Source organism: Bos mutus, chromosome 7, assembly GCF_027580195.1.
Source record: "Bos mutus isolate GX-2022 chromosome 7, NWIPB_WYAK_1.1, whole genome shotgun sequence".
NCBI classification, from domain to species: Eukaryota; Metazoa; Chordata; class Mammalia; order Artiodactyla; family Bovidae; genus Bos; species Bos mutus.
In genome coordinates this window covers 57,598,698-57,610,898 of record NC_091623.1, presented here as the reverse complement: position 1 = coordinate 57,610,898, position 12,201 = coordinate 57,598,698, and the positions used below count along the sequence as shown (strand labels likewise).

Below are 12,201 nucleotides of genomic sequence, written 5' to 3'. Positions count from 1 at the left end.
AGCCCCTCCCTGGCACCCACTAACCTACTTTCTGTCTCTGTGGCGTATTTATTCTGGACATTTCATCTAAATGAACTCATTCACCGTGTGGCCTTCCGTGCCTGGCTCCTCTCGCTGAATCTCGTGTTTCAAGGCTCATCCACACTGAAGTGCATGTCATTGCTTCACTCCTTTTTCTGGATGGACCACATTTTGTTATTTATTTATCTGTCGATGGACACATGGGTTGTTTCTGCTTTGGGAATTTATGATAATAAATTCTGCATGGAACAGTCCTGTACAGGTTTTTTGTGTGGACTTTCTCCATTACTCTTTTCTCTCATTTTCTGTTTCCTTGCCTCTGTCTCTTTCTCTCTACACATCTCTCTCTCTCTCCCAGTCTCTTATGTTTCTATTTGTCCCTTTCCATCTCTGTCTCCTCCTCTCTGTGTCTCTGGGGCTTGCCTGGAAGGAGGAGTCTTCCCCTTCTCCATCCTTCTCTCCCCACTCCCCCACAGCATTTTATGAAGCCCTTGCAGCGGTTCCTTAAACCCCAAGATGTCGAGATTATCTTCATCAACATTGAGGTGAGCTGACTGATTACTGCCTTCCCGGGCTTCTGTACAGAGGGGATGGTTTGCTGGCTTCACCTGTCCCTGGGGTGTGGGGGTTGGGAGATGAACCTCGTAGGGTGGGCGGATGATCCTTCTCCCACCCAGCATCCCCAGCTCCAGGCTCCCACCCCAAGCCTCACCCCTTCCCTCCAAGTAGGACCTGCTTCGTGTACACACCCATTTCCTAAAGGAGATGAAGGAAGCCCTGGCCAACCCTGGTGCATCCACCCTCTACCAGGTCTTCATCAAATACAAAGAGAGGTGAGACCCAGGCATCCAGCCCAGACCTCTGGAGGCCACCCTGCCCTGCCCAGGCTGGGCATTCGGGAGACATTGCCCTCATAGACCACCAAGCAGAGAAGGCTTTTCTTTCCTTGCTTGTGGGCACAGTGCTGCTCATCTCTGGTTAAATTCCCAGCTCTTCCTCTTGTGAGCTGTATGGCACTAGAAAGTCACTTAACCTCTCTGTGCTTCTACTTCTGCATCTCTAAAATCAGTGTGATCCAAAGAATGTACCTCTTTGGGGTTGTGGTGAGGATCGAATAAATTGATGCCTTTTTTTTTTTTTTTAAGTCTCTCAGTCATGTCTGACTCTTTGTGACCCCATGGACTATATAGTCCATGGAATTCTCCAGGCCAGAATACTGGAGTGTGTAGCCATTCCCTTCTCCAGGGGATCTTTCCAACTGAGGGATCAAACCCAGGTCTCCTGCATTGCAGGCGGATTCTTTACCAGCTGAGCCACTAGGGAAGCCCAAGAATACTGGAGTGGGTAGCCTATCCCTTCTCCAGAAGATATTTCCAACCCAGGAATCGAACAGGGGTCTCCTGCACTGCAGGCAGATTCTTTACCACCTGGGCTACCAGGGAATTCTACAGAGCTTAATGTGGAACTTGGCACACAGTATGTGTTCAATAAATTCTTATTAAATAAATGAACATTAAGCAGAGATGATATGCCAGGTGCTCCACTTAGAGCTTCTTGTGCACTATCTCATTTAATGCTACAATAACCCATATGTGGGAGGTGCTATTGTTATGCCCATTTTACAGACAGGGAGACTGAGGCTCAGCACCATCCAGCTGGGAAGAGGCAGGGCTGGGATTGACACCCAGATCTGCCAGACCTTGGTGCCAGTGTCATTCCCCGGCCGCCTGCCTTCTTCCTGCAGGTTCCTCATCTATGGCCGCTACTGTAGCCAGGTGGAGTCTGCCAGCAAGCACCTGGACCGCGTGGCCACAGCCCGGGAGGATGTACAAATGAAGCTGGAAGTAGGGGATGGGCTTCATCTTTGCGGGGGGAAGTTCTCTCACTCCTTTCCACTCTCTGGGGGGCAGTAGTGGGGAGACTGAGCTGGAAAGAGCATCCCTTCCTGCTGCAGCCCAGTCAGGGGTCTGTCCGCTGAAGGTTTGTGGAGGGAGGTACTGATCAGCTAAGTGGGAGAAACTGACCCCAGCTGAACCCTGTACTCTGGATGGAGCCCTGGTACCAGCCTGAGGTTCTGACACTGACCTGAACTCCAAGGGCACACTGAACCCCAGCCAGAGGCCCAACCCTGGCTGTGCACCAAGTCTGGGCCAAACCCCAGTTCTGGGCTGAGTTCCAACTTCACACAGAGCCCCGATCCCAGCCAAGCCCTGATCCTGGAGGGAGCACGGATCCTGGACTGAATCCCAACCTGGATCCGTTTGTCTAGTGGAAGCATAGACAGAGTAGGGATGATGAGGGATGGCCAGTGTCTGCTGTCCATTCAATTTCTTTGGTCTCCATCATGGGGACCCTCCAGGCCTGTCTACCTCCCTCTCTGGAGCCCCCATCAGCTGAGGAATCCTGGACATCTACCCCAGGCAGCCTCCAGCTGGTCACCCGCACCCCATGGTGTTCTTTATTTCCTTGGGGAGCGGGGAGAAGAGGCTTCAGGGTCTAGAACAATCCCCACCTGCTTCCACCTCTTCTCACTCACCCCTTTCTCCAACCCCCTAGGAATGTAGTCAGCGCGCCAACAACGGGAGGTTCACCTTAAGGGACCTGTTGATGGTGCCCATGCAGCGAGTGCTCAAATATCACCTCCTGCTCCAGGTGCACAAAGCGGGGAAGGCATGGGCTTCTAGGGGCACACAGATCTCCCTGCAAGGGCTCCTGGGGGCTGGGCTTCCCTTTCTGGGAGGGGATCACTGGGGCTGTGCCCCAGCCTCTAGGGACAGCAGAAGGAGGAAGAAGGAGCTGGTGGGCCAGGCTTGTTTGGAAGGCCCCCCAGGAGGAGGGGGCAGGCCCAGGCAATATGCATCTCTGTGGGTCACACAGGAGCTGGTGAAACACACACAGGATGCAACGGAGAAGGACAACTTGCGGCTGGCCCTAGATGCCATGAGGGTGAGTGGTCACACAGAGGGATGGCAGTGCCACCCAGACACCCATGGGTTTAAGTCAGGGAGTACCACCCAGGCACGGCCACACCCACGGGCCGCCCCCTCCCTCCACCGCCCTCTCGAGACCTCCTGTACCTCGAATGACTCATTCCCAGCATCCCCCTTGGGGACAGTGACATTCTCCTGCTGCCCCCTGCTGGAGGTTGACCCTCTGTCCCCTGCCAGGTGGGGGATAGGACTGGGGGAGGGGGGCACCCAGGCTCACCCTTGCCCCACCCCCAGGACCTGGCACAGTGCGTAAACGAGGTCAAGCGGGACAATGAGACGCTGCGGCAGATTACCAACTTCCAGCTGTCCATCGAGAACCTGGTGAGGGGGTGGGCGGGGAGGGCCGGGATGTGGCCACGTGGAGAGGGGGTGTCATCTCCTCCTGGGGGCCCCTTGCCAGACGTCTTGTCTGCTGTGTAGGACCAGTCTCTAGCCCACTACGGCCGACCCAAGATCGATGGTGAGCTGAAGATAACTTCGGTGGAGAGGCGCTCCAAGATGGACAGGTGGGCGGAGCCAATACGGATCTGGGGCGGAGCCTGGACAGGGGCGGGGCCAGGCTACTGGTTAGGCAGGTGGGTGGAGCCAACACAGATCTAGGATGGAATCTGGGCAAGGGCTTGGTGCTATTTCTAGATAGACAGGTTTTGAAAAAAAAAGTTTGTTGCCCAGGTGTCTCCGACTCTTTGCGATCCCATAGACTGTAGCCCGCCAGGCTCCTCTCTTCATGGGAATCTCCAGGCAAGAATACTGGAGTGGGTTGCCATTCCCTTCTCTAGGGGATCTTCCCAACCTAGGGATCGAACCTGGCTTTCCCTCATTGCAGGCAGATTCTTTACCATCTGAGGTAGGTGGGGCCGTATGTACCAGTGGGTGGAGCCTAGACTGAGAAGGGAAGCAGAGCCAGCATGGTTGTGTGGGTGGAGCCAAGAAGGACAGGTGGCAGGAACAGCAAGAATCAAATGGGTGAAGTCAAAATAGACAGGTAGGCGTGGCCAAGTTGGCCACTGTGGAGAAGAAGAGCCAGAATCCTAGATTGACAGCAGAGTGGGCCCGGAAAGTGGGAGGGGATCAGGTGGAGAGCTTGTGGGAACTTAGGGAGGAGCCAGACAGGGACACTTGATTGCTTCCAGGTATGCCTTCTTGCTTGACAAAGCTCTGCTCATCTGTAAGCGCCGAGGGGACACCTACGACCTCAAGGACTTTGTGAACCTGCACAGCTTCCAGGTTCGAGATGACTCCTCCGGAGAGAGGGACAACAAGAAGGTAAGGCTCAGAGGTGGTAACTGGGAGACCCCAATGCTGGGGACCCTCAATGCCACTTGAGCTCTCTACTTGGCCCTTGGAATGCCTGTGTGTGTGTGTGTGTGTGTGTGATTTAGCACTGAAACATGTATATTATCATATGTGAAATAGATCACCAGTCCAAGTTCGATGCATGAAACAGGGCACTCAAAGCCGGGACCCTGGGACAACTTTGAGGGATGGGATGGGGAGGGAGGTGGGAGGGAGGTTCAGGATGGGGGACACACGTACACCCTTGGCTGATTCATGTCAGTGTATGGCAAAAATCACTACAATGTTGTAAAGTAATTAGTCTCCAATTAAGAGAAATAAATTAATTTTTAAAATTTAATTTATTTATTTTGGCCATGTGGCCTGTGGGATCTTAGTTCCCCCATCAAGGATCTGACTCATGCCCCCCTGCAGCGGAAGTGCAGAGTCTTAACCACCGGACAGCCACAGAAGTCCCAAGTGTGATTTTGTTTTGTAATTAAAAAAATTTTTTATTTAAATTTGTTTTTAATTGGAGGATAATTGCTTTACAATATTGTGCTGGTTTCTGTCATACATCAGTGTGAATCAGCCATAGGTATAAGTATGCATGTGTATGAATCTAGATTTGTGGATGTGTATTTGCTTCTCCTGGGAAGCCCTTTACACGGCTCTCCTGGGGGCAGACAGGCTGTAGTTGGCTTGACCCCTTCCTCCCCAGAGCAGTAGGGTCAATGGGCATGTGGTCCCACCCTCTGCAGGGTGGGTGCCTTCATTTTAAACCCTGCTTCTCCACAGTGGACTCACATGTTCCTCCTGATTGAGGACCAAGGTGCCCAGGGCTATGAGCTGTTCTTCAAGACACGAGAACTAAAGAAGAAGTGGATGGAGCAGTTCGAGATGGCCATGTGAGACCCCCTCCTCCTCCATCTTTCCATCCTCAGAGGACTTTAGGCAGTTTTGGGCTTTAGTCTCACCTTGCCATGGGGTCACTCAAAACCTCAGTTTCTTCCTCTGGGAAGTGGGAGGAACAGGCTTTCAAGACAGTCTGCATCCCCAGAATGCCAAGTGTTCACGATTTTCCATCACCAGCCTCGAAATCCTTCCTCCTTGTCTTCCACCTCCTTCTCTTTCTTGAGATGACATTCACATAACAAAAACTTAGCCATTTTGAAGTGCACAATTCTGGGACTGCCCTGGCAGTTCAATGGTTGAAACTCCCCCTTCCAGTGCAGGGGCGTATGAATTCAATCCCTGGTCAGGGAACTAAGATCCTACATGCCTTGTGGCCAAAAAACCAAAACATAAGAAATAGAAGCAATATTGTAACACATTCAATAAAGACTTTTAAAATGGTCCACATTAAAAAAAATCTTTTAAAAAAGTGCACAATTCAGTGGTATTTGGTAAATTCACACTGTGCAACCATCACCTCTATCTAGTTCCAGAATATCTTCAAACCCCCAGATGAGACCCTGCACTCAAGCAGTGATCCCTTCCTGTTTTCCCTACTCCCAGCCCTTGGCACCCACTCACCCACTTTCTGTCCCCACCTATGTTCACTGAAGAACTATTCACTAGCAAAATGGTCACAATCCAACGGTCCATCAGTGGGCGCATGGAGAAACGCAATAGGGCATATCCATGCAATGGAACAGTAGGCTGCAGCGTGTACTGGTACGTCATTGCCTTTAATGGCTGAATCCTGTTCCATTGCATGGAATTCTCTTCCCTCGCCAGCTCCAACATCTACCCCGAGAACGCCACTGCCAATGGTCATGACTTTCAGATGTTTTCCTTTGAGGAGACCACATCCTGCAAGGCTTGCCAGATGCTGCTGAGGTGGGAATCTGGGAGGATGGACCTGGTTGCTGGGGTGGGTTGTCCCTTCCTCTGTGGGGTGGGGGTGGGGCTCCCCTGGCCATCATGCCCCTGAGTTGGGAGGGGGGAGGCTCTCCTTTGATCTTCAGCTTCTCTGTCTCTCTTCTGCTCTAAAAAAACCCAAAGGGGCCCTTTATGTTGTTGGCAAAATGATTGGCTGTGTTTGTTCAGCATCACTGACTCCTTCCTTTATCTTCTCCTGCATCTCAGAGGCACTTTCTATCAGGGGTACCGCTGTCAACGGTGCCGAGCACCTGCACACAAGGAGTGTCTTGGGAGGGTCCCTCTGTGTGGTCGACATGGACAAGGTACTACGGGACTGAGGTGGGAGGTGGGTTTCTGCATGAGGGTTCCCCCCAACCCCATTCTAACCAGTATATCTGTATATTTACCCTCTCATAGATTATTCAGGAACTATGAAGAAGGTGAGACCCCCCATGTTCCTTTCTGCGCATGGAAATTGGGGCAGGAGTCGGGAAGGAAGGACCTGGGAGATTCTATCAGTGGGTGTGGCTCTTGGCTGGATGCCCAGTTGATCCCTGGGTCTAGAAGATCCCCTGGAGGAGGAAATGGCAACCCACTCCACTATTCTTGCCTGGGAAATCCCATGGACAGAGGAGCCTGGCAGGCTACAGTCCTGGGGCTGCAAAGAGTCTGACACAACTGAGTGACTGAGCAGGCACATCTGCAGGCAAATAAGGGTTGAGGAGCCCCCAGACGGGGTACAGATAGTCATGCTTGCTCTTTTGTCTCTCCCTTCAGGATAAGCCACATCGGCGGGCTCAAGACAAAAAGAGGAATGAGCTAGGTGAGTCAGCAGGGGATGCTGTGCAGGGCAGAAAGAAATCTAGGCTTTGCCTCAGTGATGCTGACCCAGGGAGAGATCTCAACAATTATGTTAATGACCACATAACATTCTACTTATAAAACATCTGTTCTAGTTCCAGAAACTTGAAAGGAATTTTTAAATAGCAAAGTCAATTTGTTATTAGCTTTGCTTAAACACTGTGAAGGGGGTGCTTGGAACATGGCAATCCTTGTTATCATGTTCTTGCCTCCCATTCACTTTTTTATGTATACAGATGTTTTTTAAAATTGAAGTTTAGTTGAATAAAGTCTTGCCCTACTCACCTCCTGCTTCTTAGGCTTTGCACATGCTGTTCCCTCTGCCTGGACCACTCCTGCCTCCTCATCCATCTAACTCCACCTCATCTTTCAAGTGTCCACTTTAATGCGTCCTCCTCTGAGCAACCTTCCTTGATGGCTCAGACTCATCAGGTCTCCCACTGTGATGCTCCGGAAAACCCTCTACTCCTACCACCTCAACTAGAATAACTTAGCCAAACCCTGTCTCCCGCTACCCACCTGGGAGCTTACAGTGATTTAGGTATACAGCAAAGTGATTTAGTTATACAGATATTTTTCAGATTCTTTTCCATTGTAGGTTATTATAAGATATTGAATATAGTTCCCTGTATTATAAGTAGGTCCTTGTTGTTCATCTCTTTATATATAGTAGTGTCCATCTGTCCATCTCAAATTCCCAGTTTATTCCTCCACCCCCTCCCATTCACCTTTTTTATTCACTGGCCACCTCCCTTTTTTGGTTTGCTGACAAACTCCATCTGTAGTCTTAGCTGGCTGGGCACACCTCATGCCCTCTCCCATTGATTCTGTGTCACAGAATCTTATCATAATAGGGTGGTCTCAGCAAAGCATCAGTTCAGTTCAGTCGCTCAGTCGTGTCCAACTCTTTGCGACCCCATGAATCGCAGCACACCAGGCCTCCCTGTCCGTCACCAACTCCCGGAGTTCACCCAGACTCACATCCATCGAGTCAGTGATGCCATCCAGCCATCTTATCCTCTGTCGTCCCCTTCTCCTCCTGCCCCCAATCCCTCCCAGCATCAGAGTCTTTTCCAATGAGTCAACTCTTCACATGAGGTGGCCAAAGTACTGGAGTTTCAGCTTTAGCATCGTTCCTTCCAAAGAAATCCCAGGGCTGATCTCCTTCAGAATGGACTGGTTGGATCTCCTTGCAGTCCAAGGGGCTCTCAAGAGTCTTCTCCAACACCACAGTTCAAAAGCATCAATTCTTTGGCGCTCAGCCTTCTTCACAGTCCAACTCTCACATCCATACATGACCACAGGAAAAACCATAGCCTTGACTAGACAGACCTTTGTTGGCAAAGTAATGCCAACAAATATTCTGCTTTTGAATATGCTATCTAGGTTGGTCATAACTTTCCTTCCAAGGAGTAAGCATAGTCCACCTGAAAGGTAAGGAGCAGGAGATGCAGTTTGACCAAGCCAGAATTCTTTTTAGCCTGGGCAGGGGGTGGTGGTAGAAAGGCTGGATTCATGTATATGTTAACAGTGTCTATGGGATCACAGTCATGATGAGTAATTTTTATTCAATATCTATTGTATATATCCTCTGAAGTAAATTGATGACTAAAACAGGATATTTCCTGTCCTCCCAAAGCTCCTAGGTGGGTAGCAGGAGACAGGGTTTGGCTGTTATTCTAGTTGAGGTGGTAGGAGTAGAGGGTTTTCCGGAGCATCACAGTGGGAGACCTGATGAGTCTGAGCCATCAGGGAAGGCTGCTCAGAGGAAGAGGCATTAAAGTGGACACTTGAAAGTTGAGGTGGAGTTAGACGGATGAGGAGGCAGGAGTGGTCCAGGCAGAGGGAACAGCATATGCAAAGCCTAAGAAGCAGGAGGTGAGTAGGGCAAGACTTTATTCAAGAACTAAGGGGGACCTCCCAGGTGGCCCAGTAGTTAAGAATTTGCCTTGCAATGAAGGAGGTGCGGATTTGATTCCCGGCCGGGGAGCAAAGATCCTGCATGCTGCACAGTGTGGCCACAGAGTAAAAAAAAAAGAACTTGGTGTGGCCAAGAAAAATAAACTCTTTGCTCAGAATCAATGTAAAGATTCAGTTTCATATCTGTCATTCTATATCTATCTTGATAGATATCTATAGATAGCTATAGTTCTATATCTATAGCTATAGGTACTTCAGCTTTATTTGTAACAATTAAAAATTAGAAACAACTCAAATATGGTCAACAGTGGGAATACATATATGATATATACTATATATGTATATAATGTAATAATTCCTAAGTCACTTCAGTCGTGTCCGACTCTGTGCGACCCCATAGACAGCAGCCCACCAGGCTCCCCTGTCCCTGGGATTCTCCAGGCAAGAACACTGGAGTGGGTTGCCATTTCCTTCTCCAATGTGTGAAAGTGAAAAGTGAAAGTGAAGTCGCTCAGTCGTGTCCGATTCTTAGTGACCCCATGGACTGCAGCCTACCGGGCTCCTCCGTCCATGGGATTTTCCAGGCAAGAGTACTGGAGTGGGATGCCATTGCCTTCTCCGAATGTAATAATATATATGTATAAAATCAGCTGTATAAAAAAATGTATATATTAGCTTTACTGGTCAAAAACCAGAAACAACCCAGATGTCCTCAGTAGGAGGTAATATATATGAATGTGTGTATGTGTGTATATATCCATCATACAGATACTTAAACATATGTATATATTCACATATATGTTTGCATATATATATACATACTCTTGCTCATATCCATTTTATGTGGATATATATAATTATCATTTTCTATTGAGACAGAAATATGTAATTTTCTATAATTTCCTATTGAAATATATATAATATATATGTAATGTTCTATGCGACGGAAATATTTCTACTGAGATAGAAAATACATACCATAAGGTGTGTACGATGAATAAATTTTAAGAGTATGGCTCACTGAATCTCTACCCATGTAACCACCACTCAGATCAATGTATAGGACACTTTCATCATCATGGAAAGTTTTATTGGCTGGTGCTGGTCATACTTACTGCTAGTCTGCCCTGTCTCCCAGAAGGAACCACTTTCTGACCTCTATCAGCACAGATTAGTTTTGCCTGCCCTTTAACTTCACACAAATGAAGTTGTATAGCATGGACTCTCACAGCGTATTAGCGTATCTGCTTGAAGCAGTCACTTGTTCTTTTTCATTGCTGTATCGTATTCCATGATATGATTATTTCATGCTGTGTTTATCCATCTTCTTAAAGACATGGGGTATGTTGCACATTTTTTAGCTCTTGTGAATAGAGTTGCTGTGAACATTCTTCGTCATGAATCTCTGGGGACCTGTGTTTCGTTTCTCTGGGTGATGTATTCATGAGTGGAATTAGCTTCAGTGAACACTGCCCAGCAGTTTTCCAAAGTGGGTTCCTACTAGTCAAGCAGGAATGAGCTGTGGAGTCATGGCCACCCTTCCCGTTTATGCAAAAAAAATTATTTTACATGTTTTCATATTAAAAACTTCTTCAAATTAAAAAAAAAAAGAGAATCCAGGAATCCAGGTGACTTCCAGTTGCTCCACATCCTTGCTGCCACTTGGTATCATCTGTCTTTTTACCTTCTGCCATCCTGCTGGGTGGCGAGACTTGGATGTGAAAGTCCTGGACTTCTCTGTATCATCCCCTCCCCTCCCCTCCAGGCCTGCCCAAGATGGAGGTGTGCCAGGAATACTACGGGCTGCCCCCACCCCCTGGAGCCATTGGACCTTTTTTGCGCCTCAACCCGGGAGACATTGTGGAGCTCACTAAGGCTGAAGCCGAACAGAACTGGTGGGAGGTACAGGCTGGGGCCATGGGAATGATGGGGAAGGACCTGAACATGGGGTTAGGGTGTAGGTGGCCTCGGGAGTGGGATCATGCTCCCACTGAACTCTGGCAATGGAAATTTGCTCCAGGCAGGGTGATGTCTATGGGGATTTGTGGGGCTGACCTGGCCCTTCTGGGCTGGTGGTATTCCCAGAAGTTGATACTGGTTGGTCCCTCTCTGGGTCATTCCAGGTCATGGAGAGGTAGATGGCCAAGCAGAGTGGCTGTTGGGTGAAAGATGAATACACACAAGCATTGTGGCTGCCTGTAACCTCTCTGTCCATCTCTCCCTTCCATCTTTTTAGGGAAGGAATATATCTACCAATGAAGTCGGCTGGTTTCCCTGCAATAGGGTCAAGCCCTACGTGCATGTGAGTGCCTCGGTCTGGTTGGAGTGAGGGCACGGGGGTGCAGAGGGCGTCCTGTGAGGATGGGCAGCATTGAGGGGAATGCTCCTGAGATCAGGAGGGGCTGCCCATCATGGCGTGTCACTCCCTACCTTGTTGACTGAGCCCAGAGAGGGGTTCACCCTGGGAAGGATGACCAGTCCTTTTCTCCTTGGTTCTTTTTATTTTCAATGTTTTGGTTTTTATTACATACACATGAACATATGACTTTTTAAAATTAACCTTTAATTTTGTTTTGGAGTATAGTCAGTGACAATGTTGTGATAGTTTCAGGTGGACAGAAAAGGGACTCGGTCATACATACATGTATCCATTCTCCCCCAAACCCTGCTCCTGTCCAGGCTGCCGCATGACATTGAGCAGAGTTCCCTGTGCTGTACAGCAGATCCTTGTTGGTTATCTATTTTAAATATAGCAGGGTATACATGTCCATACCAAACTCCCAACCCTCCCTTTCTCCCATCCTTTCCTCAGCAACCATAAGTTTATTCTCTAAGTTCTTGTGAGTCTGTTTCTGTTTTCTAAATAAGTTCATTTGTATCATGTCTTTTTAGATTTAGCATAAAAATGGATGTCATACGATGTCTCTGTTTCTCTGTCTGACTTATTTCACTCAGTATGACGATCTCTGTGCTTAGTTTCTCAGTCCTGTCTGACTCTTTGTGACCCCATGAACTGTAGCCCGCAGGCTCCTCTGTCCATGGGGATTCTCCAGGTGAGAATACTGAAGTGGGTTGCCATGCCTTCTTCCAGGGGATCTTCCCAACCCAGGGATCGAACCTAGGTCTCCCACATTACAGGTGGATTCTTTACCATCTGAGCCACCAGAGATGTGCAAATGGCATTATTTTGTTCTTTTTAATGGCTGGGTAATATTTCGTTTTATATATGTACTACATCTTCTTTGTCCATTCCCCTGACAATGGACAT

At 48.7% G+C, this 12,201-nt stretch overlaps 1 protein-coding gene across 1 annotated transcript in view; it reads left to right on the top strand.

The window, feature by feature from the left end:
* Nucleotides 1-12,201, top strand: part of VAV1 (vav guanine nucleotide exchange factor 1) — a 68,150-nt gene that overhangs the window by 31,529 nt on the left and 24,420 nt on the right. The window contains exons 7-21 of the mRNA XM_005890710.2: nucleotides 498-566; nucleotides 751-854; nucleotides 1,766-1,865; nucleotides 2,578-2,673; nucleotides 2,899-2,967; nucleotides 3,246-3,332; nucleotides 3,432-3,517; nucleotides 4,145-4,277; nucleotides 5,085-5,194; nucleotides 6,027-6,128; nucleotides 6,378-6,475; nucleotides 6,570-6,592; nucleotides 6,930-6,975; nucleotides 10,699-10,835; nucleotides 11,170-11,235. Coding sequence (XP_005890772.1) covers nucleotides 498-566; nucleotides 751-854; nucleotides 1,766-1,865; nucleotides 2,578-2,673; nucleotides 2,899-2,967; nucleotides 3,246-3,332; nucleotides 3,432-3,517; nucleotides 4,145-4,277; nucleotides 5,085-5,194; nucleotides 6,027-6,128; nucleotides 6,378-6,475; nucleotides 6,570-6,592; nucleotides 6,930-6,975; nucleotides 10,699-10,835; nucleotides 11,170-11,235 — 1,326 coding nt within the window. The remainder of the gene's footprint in view (nucleotides 1-497; nucleotides 567-750; nucleotides 855-1,765; nucleotides 1,866-2,577; nucleotides 2,674-2,898; nucleotides 2,968-3,245; nucleotides 3,333-3,431; nucleotides 3,518-4,144; nucleotides 4,278-5,084; nucleotides 5,195-6,026; nucleotides 6,129-6,377; nucleotides 6,476-6,569; nucleotides 6,593-6,929; nucleotides 6,976-10,698; nucleotides 10,836-11,169; nucleotides 11,236-12,201) is intronic.